The sequence below is a fragment of the Triticum urartu genome, chromosome 1 (assembly GCF_003073215.2).
Source record: "Triticum urartu cultivar G1812 chromosome 1, Tu2.1, whole genome shotgun sequence".
Classification (NCBI taxonomy): Eukaryota; Viridiplantae; Streptophyta; class Magnoliopsida; order Poales; family Poaceae; genus Triticum; species Triticum urartu.
Window position 1 is genome coordinate 526,605,202 of NC_053022.1, and position 23,633 is coordinate 526,628,834.

A 23,633-nucleotide genomic window follows, 5' to 3' on the forward strand; every position below is an offset into this window, starting at 1 on the left:
GTCAGTAGCACCCGCGCCGCTCACCAGGGCCGGCCCCTTTAGCTGCCGCGCTTGTACATCACTAGCCTCACACGTTCAACGCTATAATAGGCCAGTCCATAAAGTTCGCCTCCGACGTTTGTAAAAAAGGAAAGCAGACAACGCTGTGTGCATGCAGAAAATCAAATAATATATTGAAATGATTATTTATTTTTATATAATAATCGACAAAAGTATAAGCAATGATTTTTTTATGGAATCAACACTGTGTTTCATACTTTTACATAGTGTTCATGTAATTTAAGATAAGTTTTCTCATACCTTAAAAGTATTCCTGAAATTTGTAAAAATTGTTCACATATTTTTTTAAAATAAATCATGAAATTTAAAAGGTTCTCGTACATTTTAAAAACCATGTACTCCCTCCAATCCGAATTAATTAACGCAAGCTCAATACAATGTTAGTAATGAAGAAATTGTTCCCATTTTTTATAAAAAAGTTCATGTGATTTTAATAAATGGTGGCTGTCGTGGCCGCGGGTGCCGCCCAAGGGGCTGCTCGAGGAGGCCAGGAGGAAGCTGCAACAGAGGAGGGACTGCGCGAGCCAGATACTCAAGGCCGCCATGGCGATCAACATCGATGTGCATGCTGAGATGGAGATCCCGGAAGTGTACTTTGAGTCGTTGCCACTTCCAAGTTTTCATCCGTTTCCAAATGTGTTATGGGCAGTTTCCAGACTTTTCTCATTTCCTCTCTATAAGTGCTCTTTGTTTTGTGTAGGCCACAGTAGCATGGTGTGAACCCCGCAAAAAAAAAAGTAGGATGGTGTGCATTTTCCAAAGCATCCCCACATATACTGCAGACTCCAGTTCAAATCTTTTTCTCTGCTTATTCTCTTTTATTGGCAGTTCTCCCAGCGTGATTATACAAAAGATCAAACAGTGATTAGGGAATCAAAACATAAACACTGAAAAGTTGCATCGAAACACCTAAACAATGATAGCTCAACGAAGGGAACCAGACAGATTATCTCAATTTGGAAGCAAGTCGGGCCACTCAGTGAAGGGATCAATAAAAGAAGCCTTTTTTGTTTCAGGGTATCAAAGAATAGCGGCGGGTGACCCTGTAGGTTGATGGCAAAGTCCATCAAACCATTCATCGAGAGCTGATGGGAAGATCTTTTGCACAAAATTTACCAGTGAAATAGTATAACTTTGAGAATTGAGACTAATATTTTTGAAAGGAGAAATAACTATCAACACCTCGAGGAGAAACTTATATACAGGCGATTCTCATTCCAGCTAAATTCTCAACTTCTGATGAAGCCATGATTCTACACAGTTTCCGACAAACAACAAATTCCCACACAATACACTGGAAAAGGGGAATAAGAAATGTAAATACAGGCGATTCTCTCCCAGATCACGAATCAGGACAGGTACTCAAAAGGTTGGGGCGGCTGGGGCTCGTCGTCAACAGCCATGGCAGAGGCACCCGACACCGGCTGCCCTGTCGCAGGGGCGTCGGTGAGCACAACGAGCTCCTCGGCCTCGCTGGGCTGCGTGTCTTGTAGGAGGATGAACCCGCCGCAGGGGGCGGGCCTCACGGGGACGTATCGGCTGCCCTCGATGAACTTGATGAACTTCTCCTGCATGGGGACGACGCGGGCTGGGTTCGACAGGATCTGGAAGGCCGGTTCTGGCTCTGCGGCCTTCTTCTCTGCAGTGCTGTCCACCTGGGAACAAAGATTGAGAGAGACCGGTCAATCCAAATGAGGCCACATACTGACTGGGGTTGGTTCATTACTGAGCAGCTAAGGGCTAGCTATGCTCAACTGTGCTGTGATGTCTAGTTGACTAGCATATGGTTTAATTAATTATGGCCTGAACCTACCAAAGTTTGCAAAATTCTGCCGTGATGGGAAAAAGTTGAAGCCAAGCAGATACAGTGAGGTTTTATTCTTACCTGCATTGCATCAGCTGCCTTGCCAGAAGTAGAACCAGAAGCATCTTCCGTTGTTTTCTCCTGGTTAGCTTTGCTTTCTGCTTCTGCTGCTGTCTTCTCCTGGTTAGCAGCAGCTTTGCTTTCTGCATCCTTCTTCGCCCTAGATTTTGCCTTGGCATAGGTTGACAAAATGGCCGTGGGCAGCTCAACAGCTGAAGTTGTAGTCTGCTCGGTTGTCGGCTTCGGATACTCAAAGAGGGACGGCTTAGCATGCGACATAAATTCAAACTTCGGCACTTCCAGATTCGAGTTGAGACCGATGATGGCCGTTGGCGAGAAGGCCAGGCTGATGAAGTATAGGAGAGGATACCAGTGCCAGAACTGGGTGAAAACAGCGAGGCCAATCACAGCAGTGAGCTTGTCATGCTTGTTCCTCGAGCGAAGTTTGATTGTGACGTTCCTGCCACCGGCATCTAGAATGCCGGAAGCAAGGATGGCGCCCATTTTGCTCATGGTGTCCTCGTGCTTGTCAAGAATGATCTTCTCCAACTGACGCCTAAATGTTCCAACACGAGAATCAAAGGACTCATTGGTCTGGATCATGACCATTGCCATAGCAATTAGAGCCCCCTGGCGTACAAAGTCAACAACGTCCGATGTGAGAGGCTCCAACAAAGAAATGGCATCACTTAACCCTGTGCCTGCACAGGATATCCCAACAGCTAGAGCTGCACCATAACGAACGTGTGGGTTGTACGATTCAGAGAGCAGGGACACAATTCTTGGAGTCTGCATGATCAGAACAGAAGATGTAAGTTGTGGATCAAAGCTATTGACAAGGTGTGGATCAAAGCTATTGACGATTTTTTATTTTAGCATTTTTTTTCTATTAGATGGCAAAGAGATGCAGCAGCATAAATGCATAATGAACAGCAGGTCTATGTTGTTCCTTGGAATAAAATTGAATAGAGGGCAGACCTGCTCAGGTTCGTTGTATAGAACAAATCCAAGACCCATAACTGCAGTCCTACGAACATCATCACTGACGTCCGATACAGCAAAATGCAGCAGCTGATGGATGGCTTTGTTATTTGCAGTTCCTCTGTACGCTAGAGCCAATGCGTACATACCACCGTAACGTAGTATGGGATCTTGATCTCTAGTCATTTGTTCGATCAAGGTGTCAGCTTCCTCCTCCCTGCCATACATTGTCAATGCGATGCCAAGTGCCAAACCCCTGCGGAGAGAGAGAGAGAGAGAGAGAGAGAGAGAGAGAGAGAGAGAGATGTCAGAAACATGAGCTAGATGCATCTTCAGAAATATCGCAACAATTATTGAACAGCACTGACCTGATAATCTTTTCATGCTGTGTATCATGTGCATAAGCAAGCATCTCACCGGCCTTCTCACTGGCTGTCCCAACCATGAGCAAACCCATGCCAATACCAGCTGCTTCACCAGCTACTGCACTGTCTGTGTAAAGGACATTCTTTATGTCCTCAAACACTTCCTCATCTGCTGTCCCAAGAGATGCAAGCCCAAGTCCCAAACAGGCACCATGCTGGATGACCTGTATAATACGGTTTTGATTAAGAAAAGTCACAACATAATTAGCATTACGCGAGAAGGACAAGGAACAAAATGTCACCTCTGCACTTGTGTTGCGAAGGCTTTCACGGAGGAATTGTTTGATTCCTTCGCCATGGTTGGCATGAATCAAACCTAAAGCATAGAGGGCACCACCTTCTGAATATGGACTGCCACCACCAACTGCACCATTTTGAGGTAGGTACGGGGCCATCAAAGCCCGACCTTGCTGAAGGTGGCCTCTATGAATGACACCCAGTCCAGCTGTTGCACTAAATTTAGCCCAATTGGTTGCCTTGCTTAACCATTCCTAAAAGACAATACCAAAATGAGACATTACAGGGGCGAAAAAATAAACACTGCATGGCAACAAAACAACCGGATTTTTTATTTATTTTACCAGATTCTCTCTTAAGAAGGTATCTACAGTTGTTCCTGCATGCATGATCGCATTGGAACAAATAGTTGCACTATGGAAAACATTGCCACTCGTTTCCACAGCCTGCTTTATTGTCTTCAGAATTAGAAGATCAGACCTACGAAAGAAACAAATCCATCAAGGTGATGTCAGATATAAAAGTTGCAAGAGACCAAGGTTCAACGTTTAGGACATAGTAAGTGTACCTGTTGTGGCTATACAAAAACTGCAGCGTAAGCTGAATAGACTTCTCCCCTGATAGTATCGCTTTAAGTTTTGCAAGCCTATCAGCATGCGCTGCCTCATTTGGATCCACTGGGTGAGCATTTCTGTTTGAAGTAGTTGTGCCATCTCCCATCTGAACATCACCCGCTGGTTCTGTGCTAGTTGCACCCGCGTTAACAGTCTGATCAACAGGTAAAGCTGGCTGACCAGGAGTCTGTGAGTCCAGGCGATTCCCCACATTCAGAAGGAAGGCCTGATTTTCATTTTCCACTAGATCAAAAGCAATTTGGTATGCAATGAGAGCATCATCCTGCATAATGAACACAATATCTCAAGTAAGCAACAGAGACCACAATGTAAGTAGTGTGGTGGGCAGAGTAAAGAACAAACATATACCTGGCTTCCAGAAAGTAGTGTGTCCAATATATCCGCAACAGTTTCAGGCTCGCCCAGAACCATAAGGCACTGGCAGATGCTCAGATAATCTGGATGCGGCAAAGTCTGGTATATTTTAACAAGACAGCGAAGAACCTGGCAATAAAATGAATGATTAGATCAACACATAAAGAATGTTATTTTTTGATTACTCTAAACTAATACTACTTGCTTTTAACTTAATAAACCAACCATACTGCCAAATAAATTTTTAACATAAAAAAATTAGGATATATAAAATGCCCCTACCTCAGAACGATATTCACGGTGACTAACATATTGATGAGAAAGGTTGATGCAATATGAAAGAGCCCCGTGAATATTAGCACACCGAGCAATTGCTCCCTCCAGCTTATCCAGTCTCCTGCATTCAACAGCCATACCCATGGCCTGTTGGTATTTCCCGTCAAGAATACACCTGCAGCAAACAGTAACATTAGCTGAATACTCCATCTGATAAATAAGAGGATATGTGCAAATGGTAGGTTTATTAAGAGGATACCTGCATCATACCTCTCCAACATCCTCTCCACTATGGTCTCTAGTCTAGGATCCACATTCTCTTCTTCCTCCATAGCTTTAGAAGCTCTTGTCTTGAAACTCGCATATTCATCTAATGCTTTGGCTGAAACAAAAGAACCACCAATTCAACACTATGAGCAAAAGAAATTCATGTGAAATACTCCCTCCGTCCCATAATTAAGAGTTAAGACAACTAGAATGATTGAGAAATAAAGACAAGTCCTCCACCTAAAAGAGCCTGAGCATAATCTGAATCCTCAGAAACATCAAACAGAGGTCCAGCACCAAGTGCATATGACAGTGCATCATTTAACTCGCACAAGTAGTAAAACACCTACATGATAATGATACGCAGCAGTCATCATTAATATAAGCAATGCAAAATACGCCGCTTCTAGAAAAGGTATAAAATAACATGAGATCCTACCTTAGAGACAACTAGTGCAGCAAGCTGTCTCTGGTCAAATTCGTCGTCTTCATACATGCTCTCGCTGCAGGCAAAAGGATATGATGGAAACAAATTATTGATTTGCTTCCTTGGAAATTCAGACAAGAAATTTATAATCTGAACTTCGGTAACAAACAATAGATTGACTTCAAAACATGTCATCCTAAACTATTGCAACTTTGCAAGTAACAGTTCAATTGTCAGTCTGTCAAAGATGTTTCTTAGCACAGGGCAAGCATTACAACTGATTATAAGCAACCGAGCGAATCAAACTCGTAAAACAACTTGCACCAAACTGAAAGTTGAAAGCTTTCTGAATTGTCTCCCCTCCTCAGTTGACACCTCACTCCTACAACTGTCAGTTATATCTATCAAAGTGCAAAGAGTTGAAATTTTTACGATTGCTACCAAATACAGTACCATCGTTTTGTGAATTCGCTTCGAAGTCGAACTCTGTGTATCCCTCAGGGAGGGCACATCCGCGCACTCGGATCGGACGAGGCCAAGCAAACGAATCGCGGGACGGAAACATCATCTAGGGAAACTTGTCTCCTACCGAATCCTCGTCAGCCGGCCGGCATCTAGGGCGCCGGCCGAGAGGCGGCGGCGGCAACTAGGTATCGCGGGAAGGATAGATACGAGAGAGGGGGAGGGGCTCACATGGCGGGGATGCTGGTGGAGATCTCCGGGTAGAAGAGGTGGACGACGGAGTTGAGGCTGGCGAGCGCGTGCAGCTTGAGCTCCTCCGCCGGCTCGTGGAGCATGGCGAGGATCCCGCCCGCCGAGCTCACCGTCGCCGCCGCCATGGCCGCGTCGGCGAAGAGGTCGGGGTGCGCGACGGGTCTGTGGTTCGGTTGGGTGCGGGGCGCGTCGTGAGTTGGCTTGCGGACGAGCACGCGAGACGAGGTACGCCGGCGTTGCGGGCGAATATAAGGGCAGGACGGCGCGATGGGTCGGTCGACTAGGATAGGGAGTCGGGCGACCAGTCCGACGCCAAATCCTTCTGCGCTCCTTAACGAAACGGGCTGGCCCACTTAGCACTGGTGTAGGAGTGGCCTGGCCGGTTTCTTTTGTGTGTTTTCTGTCCGTTTTCTGCTGCCGTTTGTTCATTTTTTTTAACTTTTCTGTTTTCTATTTATTTTCCTTTTTATTTTTCTTCATTTTAATTTTCGTGAACTTTTCTTTTTAAAATTAGTGATTTTTTTAGATTCAGAAATTTTGACCAAATTCATCAACTTTTTCCAAATTATCTAATCTTTTACCAAAATTTGCAATTTTTTCTGAAATTCGTGACTTTTTCAAATTTTGTTTTTTAAGTAAAAAAATTCAAATTCATTAACTTTTTTAAAATTCATGAACTCTTATCCAAATTCATTAAATGTTTTAAATTCTTGCATATTTTTCAAATTCATGAAGTTTTTCAATTTTGTTAAGTTTTTTCAAAACCCGTGAACATTTTTTTTATTCTATGCTTTTTGAGAGCACATGAACTTTCTCGAAAAAGAAAATGGTCAACAGTCTAAGTCAAAGGTCAACTTAGCGAAATGTGAACCAGTCAAACCATCAACCCGCTCAGCCATTCGCTCACCCGTGCCATGTGGTGAGCACCAGTTTGTTGGGCCGGCCCACAATCCCTCTCACGCGAGCATCGTTTGCTTAACTAGGGCAGCAGGTGCTGACGAGGAGGTCTATAGTCCTACTACGTTTGTTGACTTCATTCGCGATTAGGTGAAAGAGTCAGTTTTCGTTTGCACCTGGGTGAAGACGACGCTTTCGTCCAAGCATGGGCCAAAGATGGGCTCTTTGTTGCGGCTCCGGGCGAAAATCATCTCTTCAGTCAATGTTAGACCGAAGAGGGCTTTTAGGTCCACCTCTTCACGTAAACCGCCAACAAAGTTGCATGTCGTTCTTAGGGCGGATGAAAAGTTGCTCTTTGTTTTGTTGTGGATGAAAAGTTTTTTTTCTAATTGCCCTCATCATTCCCTCTCACGCCCTTTTCCTTTCCACCCTTTCCCTTCCCGACATCCCTCCCCCGCCCTTTTTCTTCCCGCCATCACCTCTCCTGTGCTTTTTCTTCCCGACATCTCACTCCTCCTCCTTTGTTCCTTTCCACTCGTTCTCTTGCCTCGCTAATTCTATTAAACTCCTCCCCTACTTGTTGATTATGAATGCCCCAAACTTGTCCTCCATCGTCCTCTGATTAGCCTTCCCTCACCTTCATCTTCTTCAAAATTACCAGAATCTATATCACCCGCTAATCTATCCTCATCTTTCTCTTCCATCACTCTGTGCATTTCCTTCCCTTTCACATTCCCATTAGACGAACCACTACCACAAATTACTATTGATTGACTGCTCAACCCTACTTCATGACCAATGAAAATGTGTAACACATAATTTGACTCTACATCGGGATGGCTAACATCCACTGGTTGTGACCCAGGTGGATCAATCTCATTATAATTAGACGACTGGCTACCTTGGTCGGGTTCATACACCCCACCGGGTCAATGAAGGGCGTAATTTTGTTTAGTTTGCATCTTTATGTGGTCTAGGTGGAGCTTCCATATTGCCTAAGTTCTGTACGAGGAAATATCTCGAGAGTAAAAATTAACATGACTTTTATTTTAAATATTATTTAAGCCTACCATTCAAGACCATGCTTAGGTGCATTTATCTATACCAATATAAAAAGACCTAAATGGACAGATTCAAACCATCTCGATCGTCAAATCATTTTATCCAGCGGTTCAAATCGCTCCAATGTTGAGCATCAAACGCGTTTAACGCTCTAATTACCCACCACTGCCATTGGTTATAAAAACGTTGTCCCTTGAAATCTGCCATGTAATTAATATCCTATCATTCCTGCGAAAAAGTAATTGATATCTTACCAAATACCAACATACAACAGATATATCTTACCTAATATAACATGCAACTAATATCCTACCTAATATAAACGTGCATTGCACGTACATTATTACTAGTTTAGTTATAAAGTAGTAAAAATGTTCAGCTCGGTGCGGGTGTGTGGCGTCGCGAGTTCGGTTGCGGACGATGAGCACGCGAGACGATGTACGCCGGCGTGTGAAGGTACGGGCGAATACAAAGGACGGCGCGATGGTCGACTAGGATAGGGAGTCAGACTAGTCCGACGCCAAATCGTGCTCGGTGCGCAGACACCCCCGACCGATACAGGTCAGCCCACTTCATACTGTACCGGTATGCGGTTTCTAGTTGTTTTTTTTGGCCGGTTCTTTTTTGTTTTTTCCTGTCTCTTTTTTGCTGGTTTTGTTATTTTTTCTTTCAAGTTTTGTCTTCATTTTTCCTTCATTATTCATTTTTATTTTCATGAAAATTTCTTTTCCAAATTCATGATTTATTTTAAATTCGCAAATTTTGTCCAAATTTGTGAAAAAACAAATATCTTTTCCAAATTCGAATGTTTTCAAATTCATGAATATTTTCCCAAATTCACAAAAAAACAAATTCATGATTTTTTTCAAATTTCAAAGTTTTTCCAAATTCACAGTCTTCCCTAAATTTATTAAACTTTTCAAATTTGTTAACTTTTTAAAAACCCATGAATATTTTTTTCGAATGCTGCAATTTTTAAAATCACATGAACTTTTCAAAAAAAAAGTCAATGGTCAAGGGTCTAAGTCAATGGCCAATCTGCCAAAAGGTGGACCAGTCAAACCATCAACTCGCTCAGCCACTCGCTCACCCATGGGTGTGGTGACCACAGGTTTGTTTGGCCAACCCACAACGCTCTCTTGCGCGAGCACCGTTTGCTTAATTGGCGCACAAGCGCTACGAAGGAGGTCTCTAGCTTGAATGTGTTTGTCAACTTCGTTCGCGGCCAGGCAGAAGAGCCAGTTTTCGTTCGCACCTTGGTCAAAGAGAACGTTTCCGTCCACATATGGGCCAAAGACGGGCTCTTCGTTGCGGCTCCGGACGAAAATCATCTCTTCCGTCATTGTTAGATTGAAGAGGGCTTCTAGGCCCATCTCTTCGTGTAAACTGCCCAACGAAGTTGCATGCCATTCTTAGGGCGAACAAGAGTTGCTCTTCCTTTCTGTTGAGGAAGAAGTCTTTTTTTTCAATTGCCCTTCATCATTCCCTCTCACGTCCTTTTCCTTCCCACCATCCATCTCCTGCTCTTTCCCTTCTCGTCATCCCTCTTCTGCCCATTCCCTTCCAGCCGTCACCTCTCACACGCTTTTTCTTCCTGACATCTCACTCGTCCTCCCATGTTCCTTCCCACCCTCTTGCCTTCACATAACAAATTTCATAGTTATATCTTGCTTTCACCGCATTTTGGTGTGTTTCGCTTCCATGTCTTTCTTCTCCACTATCTCATTTATAGATGAGTTGTGTTATGAGAGTTGAATTCAGGTTTGGATGATCAACTAGAATGTTTTCCTCACATAATTATATGGAACAATATTGGTGACAACCCAGTGCACGTTTCACTTGGGCCTGTGGTCGTGCACCTTGTCGAGAACCATTTTAAGCACATTTCAAAGTTATAAGTTTGTTTGACTTGATATATGTGTGTGTGTGTGAAAACCCTATGCACCGACATAGCCCACTCCACTATGTCACTTCATTCTTCAGTTGTTTCTTTATGGCATAAATAGCGCCTATTTGGACTTAGTTCTAATGATATACCCATGCAGACTCATGGACTTCCATCGATTCATGGTCAGGCCGGCTGCGGTTGAGAGGCCCTGATTCCATGCATAAGGAATTGACACCTCCTCCTCGTCCTCATCCTTACTTTTTTTAGAACAAAGACACCAGGAGCGTCCGGCTTTAACTGAATAAAGCCCACAACAGACAGCGTACACGTGAATAAAGTCTTTGTAAGTGCATCTAGTGCCACCCCTAATTGGTTTTGGAGTATTGACGACAAACCTAGTTGAGGGACTAATGTGTTTGTGAGAATTGCAGGATAACACAGGTAGAAGTCCCTCATTGATTCGGTTTTCCTACCAGAGATGACCCCTAAAAATGTATGAAGACATTGATGTCAAAGGTGGTATATGAAGATATTCACATTGAAGACTATGACAAGAGAAGACATTGCATGAAGCCTATGGAGCTCGAAGACTTAGATCTTTCGTAGTTCTTTTTCTTCTTCTTTGTTGAGTCATAGGAACCACCGTACTGTTAAGTGGGGTCCAAGAGAACCAGTCAGAATGACTGAAGTGATGCTTAACCAAAACCTATGTCTTCGAGTGAAGACTATGAGAGCGAATCTTGTCCAGAGTCGGACAAGTCAGCTTTGCTTGTAGCCCAAGTAAAGTTGCCGTGTGAGTTTGAAATCTGACCGTTGGAACACGTGTCAGTTCCTTAGTGACCCAGGGTCATTTCGGACAAATCAGGTCGGGTTGCCTAGTGGCTATAAATAGCCCACCCCCTACAACCAAAAATGGTTGGCTGCTCAGAGTTAGTATACGGCTTTTGTCGTTTGAGAGCAACCCACCTCGAAGCCTTTGAGAGAGAATTCCTCGCGAGGATAAAGCCCTAACCACCCAGAGCCAAATAGAATTAGGCATCACTTAAGTCTTCTTGTCTGTGTGATCTGAAGACTTATTACACTTGAGGATTGTGAATCCTCCAGCCGGTTAAGCGTCGCGTTCTGAGCATCCAAGAGACATTGTGGATCGCCGGTGAACGAAGTCTGTGAAGGTTTGGGAGTCTACCTTGAAGACTTACCAGAGTGATTGGGCGAGGTCTGTGTGACCTTAGCTCAAGGGGAATACGGTGAGGACTGGGTGTCCTGAGCTGCGTGTTCAGGACTGGGTGTCCGGGACTGTGTGTCCTCAGGTTTAAATACCTAGCCGCCCTAACCAGACGTACAGTTGTCACAGCAACTGGAACTGGTCCAACAAATCATTGTCTTCAATGTGTCACTGGTTTCATCCTTTCCTTCCCTTTACTTACTGTTGGTCCTTGTGAAGTCATTGTATGATTGCACTATCTTTTATCTTCACTGAGTGACTGCGTGTTCTGTTTGGCTTCATAATATCTTCCTACCTGATCCTTACTACATTGCTGCTATTAGTCATTGTGCTTTCACTCCATTGAATACTTGACTATGGTTTGCCTAGTGTAGTCTACCTTCCGCTGCATGGTAATAGGTTTATTTCTATAGTTTGTCTTCATAACTTCCACGTTTTGAAGACTTTCATAAAAATCGCCTATTCACCCCCCCTCTAGTTGATATAACGCATTTTCAATTGGTATCAGAGCAAGGTACTCCCTTGTTCTGTGTGATTCGGTTTAACCACCTGCAGGGATAATCAAAGTCTCCGCTGTGTGCCCCGTCTTCGATGGAACTGAATATCCCTACTGGAAGAATAAGATGCGCATGCATCTTGAAGCCATTGACGTCGACCTATGGTATGTCGTCAAGAACGGCGTTCCTAAGGCTGGAGAAGGTGTCACTGCTGCTGACGTCAAGAAGTTCGTTCAACTAGACTCTACAGCGAAGAATATCATCTGTGGTCATCTGACCAAAGACAGTATGGCCGCGTGAGTGCTTTGGAAACATCTAAGCTAGTCTGGGACTGGCTCTCCAAGGTCAACGAAGGTGTATCAACCCAGAGAGATCAGAGAATCAGTGTCCTTCGCAACCTCTTCAACCGCTTCAAGAAAAATGACAATGAGAATGTCCAGCTCACATTTGATCGACTCACTGACATCACGAATGAGCTTCAAGCCCTTGGCACTACTGAGATCACCAAGCATGAAGTCATCAAGACACTACTGAGATCACTTGACAGTTCATTTGACACCCTAGCCCTGATGATTCAAGAACGTCCTGATTTCAAGACACTCGATCCGTCTGACATACTTGAGAGGCTCAACACACATGAGTTTCAGCTTTCTGAGAAAAGAGATATCTACGGTCCTAACTATGGGCGAACTCGTGCCTTGAAGGCAAAAGCTGTCTCCTCATCTGAAGAAGAATCTGACAGCAGTTCTGATGATCCTGAAGACATTGGAAGGGAACTTCTATGCTTGTGAAGAAGTTCCAAAAATTCAGCAAGAAGAAAGGTTTCAGAAAGTCTTCACGATCAAGCTCAAGGAATGATGAAGCTTCTACTCATGACTACAAGAAGAAAACATGTCACAAGTGCAAGAAACCTGGCCACTTCATCTGTGAGTGTCCTTAGTGGGACAATGAGAACAAAAAGAAGAAGAAGAGCAAGGAATATGACTCTAACGACAAGAAGAAGAAGAAATACTCAAAGTCTTCTTCCAAGTCTTCTTCAAAGTCTTCATCACACAAGAAGAGCTCATCTGGCAAGGCACGTGCGTTTGTTGGCAAGGAAATGGATTCAGAGGAGGAGTCCGCTTCTGAGGAGGCGGAGGTGGAGTCTGAGGAGGAGTCCGATTCTGGCGTCGCAAGTCTGGCTACAACATACGTTGCCAAGTCCATCTTCAACACTGAAGACAATGACCTCATCACAGACACCGATGCAAATGACAAGGACTACTCCGCTCCTACCTACTGCTTCATGGCACGCGGTGCCAAGGTAAACACACGCACTACTCACTATCAAACATCCAGTGACGATGACTCTGATTGTGGTTCAAAACCCAGCTAGAAAACACTTGCTAAAATTGCAACTGAACAATAGAAAGCCATGGAACATATTCAAAAACTGTTAGACAAAAGCGATGATCTGTTAGGCGCTGAAATGACTCGATCTGAGTCCTTAATTAAAGACATAAAAAATCTTCACGTTAAGTATGAGGAACTTGAAAGTCGTCATGAAATGCTCTCAACAACTCATGAAAAGCTTTCCTATGATTATCTTCAAAGAAAGGAAGATCTTGAGAAATTGAGAGCGGCTCATGAAGATCTTCAAAAGGAAAACGAGTCACTTCGCGCCGAACAGATCAGCTCCGCTCAGGAAGGATTTGAACCACCATGTCTTAAGTGCATTGAGCGTGATAATGCTACTACTGTTGCTGAATGTTCTACTGCTGCTACTGTTGCAATATCTTCAACTGTTGATGTGGGAACTAACCCCTCTGCTGAGGATTCCACTGCTATTGCTGATGAGAATGCTAGGTTGAAGACATTGCTTGAAACAGGGATGTACAAAAGTCTTAAAGGGCATCAGACACTATGTGATGTCCTCAAAAAGCAGATCTTGAACCGAAACCCGAGGAAAGAGGGTGTTGGGTTCGTAAGGAAAATGAATGCTGATGGCTCTTACTGGAAACCTGAGCAGTACCCCAAAACCACATGGGTTGCTGCAAAGGAATCTTCAGCAGATCTATCCAATCTATCTGGCTTCTCTTGTGCAAACCCCATTGTCATTGATGAATCCTTTGATGCAAACTATAAACTGTTTAAGAATTAGAATGGTGAAGTGTTTGCCAGGTATATTGGTACTAACTGCAGGAATGGACCGCCTATGAAGAAGATCTGGGTTCCAAAAAAGTGTCTGGAGAATCTTCTTGTGAATGTCATCATGACACCACACGTGAAGAAGACAAACCTCAGACCACAGGCTTCATACGGTCCAAAGGCGTCATACAGACAGAGGACTCACCTGATTCGCACTAACGCAAATGTTTTGCAGGGAAACCATACTCAGGCCTATGAATATGAGCGTGGTTCATCAAACCGCCATGTTCATAAGACCAAGAACTATTCTGCTTATTCTTATGAGTACTATTGTCCGCCTGCAAGACTTTTTGCTAGGGCTCCAAAGCCAAAGTTCTCAGACGCTGCACTTAGACTTATTGCTTCTAAGCCACCCTTGAAGATGTGGCTGGCTAAGAAAGCTTAACTCTCTTTTGCAGGGAAAGGTCTCCAGCAAAAAACCAAAATCGTCTGACGCTATTGCTGGGGACCTTAAACATCTTGTAGGGCGCAAGATCAAATGCCCGAATGGTCTTACTGTTGGGGAACGTAGTAATTTCAAAAAAATTCCTACGCACACGCAAGATCATGGTGATGCATAGCAACGAGAGGGGAGAGTGTTGTCTACGTACCCTTGTAGACCGAAGCGGAAGTGTTGACGCAACGTAGAGGAAGTAGTCGTACGTCTTCCCGATCCAACCGATCCAAGCACCGTTACTCCGGCACCTCCGAGTTCTTGGCACACGTTCAGCTCGGTGACGCTCCCCGGGCTCCGATCCAGCAAAGCTTCGGGGAGGAGTTCCGTCAGCACGACGGCGTGGTGACGATCTTGATGTTCAACCGTCGCAGGACTTCGCCTAAGCACCGCTACAATATGACCAAGGTGGAATATGGTGGGGGGGGGGGGGGCCCCCCCCCCGGGAGGCGGGGGGGAAAGGGGGGGGGGGGGGGGGGGCACCGCACACGGCTAAGGAACGATCACGAAGATCAACTTGTGTGTTCTAGGGTGCCCCCTGCCCCCATATATAAAGGAGCCAAGGGAAGGGGGCGGCCGGCCAAGGAGGGCGCGCCAAGGGGGAGTCCTACTCCCACCGAGAGTAGGACTCCCTTCTTTCCTAGTTGGAGAAGGAGAAGTGGGAAAGAGGATGAAGAGGGAAAGGAAAGGGGGGGCGCCGCCCCCCTCTCCTTGTCCTATTCGGACTAGGGAGGGGAGGGGCGCGCGGCCACCTCTTGTCTCCTTTCCTCTTCTCCCTTAGGGCCCATGTAGGCCTAATAACCCCCCCCCCCCCCCCGGGGGGGGGTTCCGTTAACCCCCCGGTACTCCGGTAAAATCCCGATTTCATCCGTAACGATTCCGATATCCAAATATAGGCTTCCAATATATCGATCTTTATGTCTCGACCATTTCGAGACTCCTCATCATGTCCATGATCACATCTGGGACTCCGAACAACCTTCGGTACATCAAAATACATAAACTCATAATGAAACTGTCATCGTAACATTAAGCGTGCGGACCCTACGGTTCGAGAACAATGTAGACATGACCGAGACACGTCTCCGGTCAATAACCAATAGCGGAACCTGGATGCTCATATTGGTTCCTACATATTCTACGAAGATCTTTATCGGTCAGACCGCATAACAACATACATTGTTCCCTTTGTCATCGGTATGTTACTTGCCCGAGATTCGATCGTCGGTATCTTAATACCTAGTTCAATCTCGTTACCGGAAAGTCTCTTTACTCGTTTCGTAATACATCATCTCGCAACTAACTCATTAGTTGCAATGCTTGCAAGGCTTATGTGATGTGCATTACCGAGAGGGCCCAGAGATACATGTCCGACAATCGGAGTGACAAATCCTAATCTCGAAATACGCCAACCCAACATGTACCTTTGGAGACACCTGTAGAGCTCCTTTATAATCACCCAGTTACATGTGACGTTTGGTAGCACACAAAGTGTTCCTCCGGCAAACGGGAGTTGCATAATCTCATAGTCATAGGAACATGTATAAGTCATGAAGAAAGCAATAGCAACATACTAAACGATCGGGTGCTAAGCTAATGGAATGGGTCATGTCAATCACATCATTCTCCTAATGATGTGATCCCGTTAATCAAATGACAACACATGTCTATGGTTAGGAAACATAACCATCTTCGATTAACGAGCTAGTCAAGTAGAGGCATACTAGTGACACTTTGTTTGTCTATGTATTCACACATGTATTATGTTTCCGGTTAATACAATTCTATCATGAATAATAAACATTTATCATGAAATAAGGAAATAAATAATAACTTTATTATTGCCTCTAGGGCATATTTCCTTCAGTCTCCCACTTGCACTAGAGTCAATAATCTAGTTCACATTGCTATGTGATTTAACACCAATAGTTCACATCATCATGTGATTAACACTCAAAAGGGTTTACTAGAGTCAATAATTTAGTTCACATCGCTATGTGATTAACACCCAAAGAGTACTAAGGTGTGATCATGTTTTGCTTGTGAGAGAAGTTTAGTCAACGGGTCTGCCACATTCAGATCCATATGTATTTTGCAAATTTCTATGTCAACAATGCTCTGCACGGAGCTACTCTGGCTAATTGCTCCCACTTTCAATATGTATCCAGATTAAGACTTAGAGTCATCTGGATCAGTGTCAAAACTTGCATCGACGTAACCCTTTACGACGAACCTTTTTTTCATGTCCATAATCGAGAAACATATCCTTATTCCACTAAGGATAATTTTGACCAATGTCCAGTGATCTACTCCTAGATCACTATTGTACTCCCTTGCCAAACTCAGGGCAGGGTATACAATAGGTCTGGTACACAGCATGGCATACTTTATAGAACCTATGGCTGAGGCATAGGGAATGACTTTCATTCTCTCTCTATATTCTGCCGTGGTCGGGTTTTGAGTCTTACTCAACTTCACACCTTGCAACACAGGCAAGAACTCCTTCTTTGACTGTTCCATTTTGAACTACTTCAAAATCTTGTCAAGGTATGTACTCATTGAAAAACTTATCAAGCGTCTTGATCTATCTCTATAGATCTTGATGCTCAATATGTAAGCAGCTTCACCGAGGTCTTTCTTTGAAAAAACTCTTTTCAAACATTCCTTTATGCTTTGCAGAATAATTCTACATCATCTCCGATCAACAATATGTCATACATATACTTATCAGAAATGTTGTAGTGCTCCCACTCACTTTCTTGTAAATATAGGCTTCACCGCAAGTCTGTATAAAACTATATGCTTTGATCAACTTATCAAAGAGTATATTCCAACTCCGAGATGCTTGCACCAGTCCATAGATGGATCGATGGAGCTTGTATATTTAGTTAACACCTTTAGGATTGACAAAACCTTCTAGTTGCATCGTATACAACTATTATTTAATAAATCCATTAAGGAATGAAGTTTTGTTTATCCATTTGCCAGATTTCATAAAATGTGGCAATTGCTAACATGATTCGGACAGACTTAAGCATAGGTACGAGTGAGAAACTCTCATCGTAGTCAACACCTTGAACTTGTCGAAAACCTTTTTCGACAATTCTAGCTTTGTAGATAGTAACACTACTATCAGCGTCCGTCTTCCTCTGAAGATCCATTTATTTTCTATGGATTGCCGATCAACGGGCAAATCCATCAAAGTCCATACTTTGTTCTCATACATGGATCATATCTCAGATTTCATGGTCTCAAACCATTTCGCGGAATCTGGGCTCATCATCGCTTCCTCATAGTTCGTAGGTTCGTCATGGTCTAGTAACATGACTTCCAGAACAGGATTACCGTACCACTCTTGTGCGGATCTCACTCTTGGTTTACCTACGAGATTCGGTAGTAACTTGATCTGAAGTTACATGATTATCATCATTAGCTTCCTCACTAATTGGTGTAGTAGTCACAAGAACATATTTCTGTGATGAACTACTTTCCAATAAGGGAGAAGGTACAATTACCTTATCAAGTTTTCTACTTTCCGCCCACTCACTTCTTTCGTGAGAAACTCCTTCTCTAGAAAGGATCCATTCTCAGCAATGAATAACTTGCCTTCGGATCTGTGATAGAAGGTGTACCCAACATTTTCTTTTGGGTAACCTATGAAGATTTACTTCTCCGATTTGGGTTCGAGCTTATCATGTTGAAACTTTTTCACATAAGCATCGCAGTCCCAAACTTTAAGAAACGACAGCTTAGGTTTCTTGCCAAACCATAGTTCATACGGCGTCGTCTCAACGGATTTAGATGGTGCCCTATTTAACGTGAATGTAGTTGTCTCTAATGCATAACCCCAAAACGATAGTGGTAAATCAATAAGAGACATCATAGATCGCACCATATCTAATAAAGTACGGTTACGACGTTCAGACACACCATTACACTGTGGTGTTCCAGGTGGCGTGAGTAGTGAAACTAGTTCACATTGTTTTAACTGAAGGCCAAACTTGTAACTCAAATATTTTCCTTCTGCGATCATATCATAGAAACTTCTATTTTTTTTATGATGATTCTCCACTTCACTCTGAAATTCTTCGAACTTTTCAAATGTTTCAGACTTGTGTTTCGTCAAGTAGATATACTCATATCTGCTCAAATCATCTGTGAAGATCAGAAAATAATGATACCTGCCACGAGCCTCAATATTCATCGGACCACATACATCAGTATGTATGATTTCCAACAAATCTGTTGCTCGCTCCATTGTTCCGGAGAACGGAGTCTTAGTCATCTTGCCCATGAGGCATGGTTCGCAAGCATCAACTGATTCATAATCAAGTGATTCCAAAAACCCATCAGCATGGATTTTCTTCATGCGCTTTACACCAATATGACCTAAACGGCAGTGCCACAAATAAGTTGCACTATCATTATTAACTTTGTATCTTTTGGTTTCAATATTATGAATATGTGTATCACTACGATCGAGATCCAACGAACTATTTTCATTGGGTGTGTAACCATATAAGGTTTTATTCATGTAAACAGAACAACAATTTATTCTCTTACTTAAATGAATAACCATATTACCATAAACATGATCAAATCATATTCATGCTCAACGCAAACACTAAATAACACTTATTCAGGTTCAACACTAATCCCGAAAGTATAGGGAGTGTGTGATGATGATCATATCAATCTTGGAACCACTTCCAACACACATCGTCACTTCACCCTTAACTAGTCTCTGTTTATTTTGCAACTCCCGTTTCGAGTTACTAATCTTAGCAACTGAACTAGTATCAAATACTGAGGGGTTGCTATAAACACTAGTAAAGCACACATCAATAACATGTATATCAAATATACCTTTGCTCACTTTGCCATCCTTCTTATCCGCCAATCACTTGGGGTAGTTCCGCTTCCAGTGACCAGTCCCTTTGCAGTAGAAGCACTTAGTCTCAGGCTTAGAACCAGACTTGGGCTTCTTCACTTGAGCAGCAACTTGCTTGCCGTTCTTCTTGAAGTTCCCCTTCTTCCCTTTGCTCTTTTCTTGAAACTAGTGGTTTCGTCAACCATCAACACTTGATGTTTTTCTTGATTTCTACCTTCGTCAATTTCAGCATCACGAAAAGCTTGGGAATCGTTTCTGTTATCCCTTGCATATTATAGTTCATCACGAAGTTCTACTAACTTGGTGATGGTGACTAGAGAATTCTGTCAATCACTATCTTATCTGGAAGATTAACTCCCACTTGATTCAAGCGATTGTAGTACCCAGACAATCTGAGCACATGCTCACTAGTTGAGCGATTCTTCTCCATCTTTTAGCTATAGAACTTGTTGGAGACTTCATATCTCTCAACTCAGGTATTTGCTTGAAATATTAACTTCAACTCCTGGAACATCTCATATGGTCCATGACGTTCAAAACGTCTTTGAAGTCCCGATTCTAAGCCGTTAAGCATGGTGCACTAAACTATCAAGTAGTCATCATATTTAGCTAGCCAAACGTTCATAACGTCTGCATCTGCTCCTGCAATAGGTCTGTCACCTAGCGGTGCATCAAGGACATAATTCTTCTGTGCAGCAATGAGGATAAACCTCAGATCACGGATCCAATCCGCATCATTGCTACTAACATCTTTCAACACAATTTTCTCTAGGAACATATCAAAAATAAAGGGAAGCAACAACGCGAGCTATTGATCTACAACATAGATATGCTAATACTACCAGGACTAAGTTCATGATAAATTTAGGTTCAATTACTCATATTTTAAAGAACTCCCACTTAGATAGACATCCCTCTAATCCTCTAAGTGATTACGTGATCCAAATCAACTAAACCATGTCCGATCATCACGTGAGATGGAGTAGTTTCATTGGTGAACATCGCTATGTTGATCATATCTACTATATGATTCACGCTCGACCTTTCGGTCTCAGTGTTCCGAGGCCATATTTGCATATGCTAGGCTCGTCAAGTTTAACCTGAGTATTCTGCGTGTGCAAAACTGGCTTGCACCCGTTGTAGATGGACGTAGAGCTTATCACACCCGATCATCACGTGGTGTCTGGGCACGACGAACTTTGGCAATGGTGCATACTCAGGGAGAACACTTTTTATCTTGAAATTTAGTGAGAGATCATCTTATAATGCTACCGTCAATCAAAGCAAGATAAGATGCATAAAAGATAAACATCACATGCAATCAATATAAGTGATATGATATGGCCATCATCATCTTGTGCTTGTGATCTCCATCTCCGAAGCACCGTCATGATCACAATCGTCACCGGCGCGACACCTTGATCTCCATCGTAGCATCGTTGTCGTCTCGCCAATCTTATGCTTCTACGACTATCGCTACCGCTTAGTGATAAAGTAAAGCGTTACAGGGCGATTGCATTGCATACAATAAAGCGACAACCATATGGCTCCTGCCAGTTGCCGATAACTTGGTTACAAAACATGATCATCTCATACAATAAAATTTAGCATCATGCCCTGACCATATCACATCACAACATGCCCTGCAAAAACAAGTTAGACGTCCTCTACTTTGTTTGTTGCAAGTTTTACGTGGCTGCTATGGGCTTAAGCAAGAACCAATCTTACCTATGCATCAAAACCACAACGATAGTTTGTCAAGTTGGTGCTGTTTTAACCTTCGCAAGGACCGAGCATAGCCACACTCGGTTCAACTAAAGTGGGAGAAACTGACACCCGCCAGCCACCTGTGTGCAAAGCACGACGGTAGAACCAGTCTCGCTTAAGCGTACGCGTAATGTCGGTCCGGGCCGCTTCATCCAACAATACCGCCGAACCAAAGTATGACATGCTGGTAAGCAGTATGACTTATATCGCCCACAACTCACTTGTGTTCTACTCGTGCATATAACATCAAACCATAAAACTTGGCTCTGATACCACTGTTGGGGAACGTAGTAATTTCAAAAAAATTCCTACGCACATGCAAGATCATGGTGATGCATAGCAACGAGAGGGGAGAGTGTTGTCTACGTACCCTTGTAGACCGAAGCGGAAGTGTTGACGCAACGTAGAGGAAGTAGTCGTACGTCTTCCCGATCCAACCGATCCAAGCACCGTTACTCCGGCACCTCCGAGTTCTTGGCACACGTTCAGCTCGGTGACGCTCCCCGGGCTCCGATCCAGTAAAGCTTCGGGGAGGAGTTCCGTCAGCACGACAGCGTGGTGACGATCTTGATGTTCAACCGTCGCAGGGCTTCGCCTAAGCACCGCTACAATATGACCAAGGTGGAATATGGTGGAGGGGGCACCGCACACGGCTAAGGAACGATCACGAAGATCAACTTGTGTGTTCTAGGGTGCCCCCCTGCCCCCGTATATAAAGGAGCCAAGGGAAGGGGGCGGCCGGCCAAGGAGGGCGCGCCAAGGGGGAGTCCTACTCCCACCGAGAGTAGGACTCCCTTCTTTCCTAGTTGGAGAAGGAGAAGTGGGAAAGAGGAGGAAGAGGGAAAGGAAAGGGGGGGCGCCGCCCCCTCTCCTTGTCCTATTCGGACTAGGGAGGGGAGGGGCGCACGGCCACCTCTTGTCTCCTTTCCTCTTCTCCCTTAGGGCCCATGTAGGCCTAATAACCCCCCCCCCCCCCCCGGGGGGGGGTTCCGTTAACCCCCCGGTACTCCGGTAAAATCCCGATTTCATCCGTAACGATTCCGATATCCAAATATAGGCTTCCAATATATCGATCTTTATGTCTCGACCATTTCGAGACTCCTCGTCATGTCCATGATCACATCCGGGACTCCGAAACCTTCGGTACATCAAAACTACATAAACTCATAATAACTGTCATCGAACATTAAAGCGTGCGGACCCTACGGGTTCGAGAACTATGTAGACATGACCGAGACACGTCTCCGGTCAATAACCAATAGCGGAACCTGGATGCTCATATTGGCTTCCTACATATTCTACGAAGATCTTTATCGGTCAGACCGCATAACAACATACGTTGTTCCCTTTGTCATCGGTATGTTACTTGCCCGAGATTCGATCGTCGGTATCTCAATACCTAGTTCAATCTCGTTACCGGCAAGTCTCTTTACTCGTTCCGTAATACATCATCTCGCAACTAACTCATTAGTTGCAATGCTTGCAAGGCTTATGTGATGTGCATTACCGAGAGGGCCCAGGGATACCTCTCCGACAATCGGAGTGACAAATCCTAATCTCGAAATACGCCAACCCAACATGTACCTTTGGAGACACCTGTTAGAGCTCCTTTATAATCACCCAGTTACGTTGTGACGTTTGGTAGCACACAAAGTGTTCCTCCGGCAAACGGGAGTTGCATAATCTCATAGTCATAGGAACATGTACAAGTCATGAAGAAAGCAATAGCAACATACTAAACGATCGGGTGCTAAGCTAATGGAATGGGTCATGTCAATCACATCATTCTCCTAATGATGTGATCCCGTTAATCAAATGACAACACATGTCTATGGTTAGGAAACATAACCATCTTCGATTAACGAGCTAGTCAAGTAGAGGCATACTAGTGACACTTTGTTTGTCTATGTATTCACACATGTATTATGTTTCCGGTTAATACAATTCTAGCATGAATAATAAACATTTATCATGAAATAAGGAAATAAATAATAACTTTATTATTGCCTCTAGGGCATATTTCCTTCACTTACTATGTACTTTGTTCCTGAATCGCTTGCTACTCTCCCTATCAGTCCTAATCTGGATCTAAGCTTTCATAACCCACTGGTTCGTCAAATGTTTTTGCTTCACAATTCTCTTCGTGAAGCCTATCCCCCTAACTGCACTGTAGGGTACGACACCAGTGTCTTCAGAATGGATTATTGATAGTGGGTGTACCAACCACATGACTGGCAAAAGAAGCCTTCTTATGGACTCAACATTACGTCCATCCGACAAGAGTCACATCACATTTGCTGACACTGGTAAAAGTAAGGTATTGGGTCTAGGTAGAGTTGCAATCTCAAAGGATCAACACATGGATAAAGTGATGCTTGTTGAATCCCTTGGCTCCAACTTAATGTCTGTCTCAATGCTTTGCGATTTGAACATGATCGTAATATTTGGAAAATATCGCTGCCTTGTACTAATGGAATCTGACAAGTCTCTAGTGTTTGAAGGGTATCGGAAAGATGATTTGTACGTGGTAGATTTTTCGGCAGGAC

General features: G+C 43.7%; 1 protein-coding gene across 3 annotated transcripts; it reads right to left on the reverse strand.

Moving 5' to 3' along the window:
• Positions 1-1,211: 1,211 nt before the first annotated feature.
• On the reverse strand, positions 1,212-6,531 carry LOC125525748 (26S proteasome non-ATPase regulatory subunit 1 homolog A-like). Of its 3 annotated transcripts, XM_048690767.1 has the most exons (13): positions 6,220-6,499; positions 5,539-5,602; positions 5,340-5,445; positions 5,103-5,214; positions 4,839-5,007; positions 4,551-4,685; positions 4,136-4,464; positions 3,912-4,047; positions 3,573-3,821; positions 3,274-3,494; positions 2,903-3,161; positions 1,946-2,713; positions 1,212-1,715 (listed from the first exon to the last, which is right to left on the reverse strand). In XM_048690767.1, exons 1-13 carry the CDS (start codon positions 6,363-6,365, stop codon positions 1,410-1,412), a joined length of 3,000 nt encoding a protein of 999 aa, XP_048546724.1. In that variant the 5' UTR covers positions 6,366-6,499; the 3' UTR covers positions 1,212-1,409. The 3 variants fall into 3 exon arrangements, with proteins under 3 accessions (XP_048546724.1, XP_048546719.1, XP_048546733.1); XM_048690762.1 differs by having other exon boundaries at positions 3,274-3,821; positions 6,220-6,531; XM_048690776.1 differs by lacking the exons at positions 5,539-5,602; positions 6,220-6,499 and having other exon boundaries at positions 5,092-5,214; positions 5,340-5,446.
• Positions 6,532-23,633: the final 17,102 nt, after the last annotated feature.

Coding starts and splice junctions, on each gene's coding strand:
- LOC125525748 (XM_048690762.1), bottom strand. CDS start 6,365: ATGGCGGCGGCGACGGTGAGCTCGGCGGGCGGGATCCTCGCCATGCTC. Junction 5,446..5,538: donor CTGCACTAGTTGTCTCTAAG/GTAGGATCTCAT, acceptor ATTATCATGTAG/GTGTTTTACTACTTGTGCGA. Junction 4,465..4,550: donor CACTACTTTCTGGAAGCCAG/GTATATGTTTGT, acceptor TTCATTATGCAG/GATGATGCTCTCATTGCATA.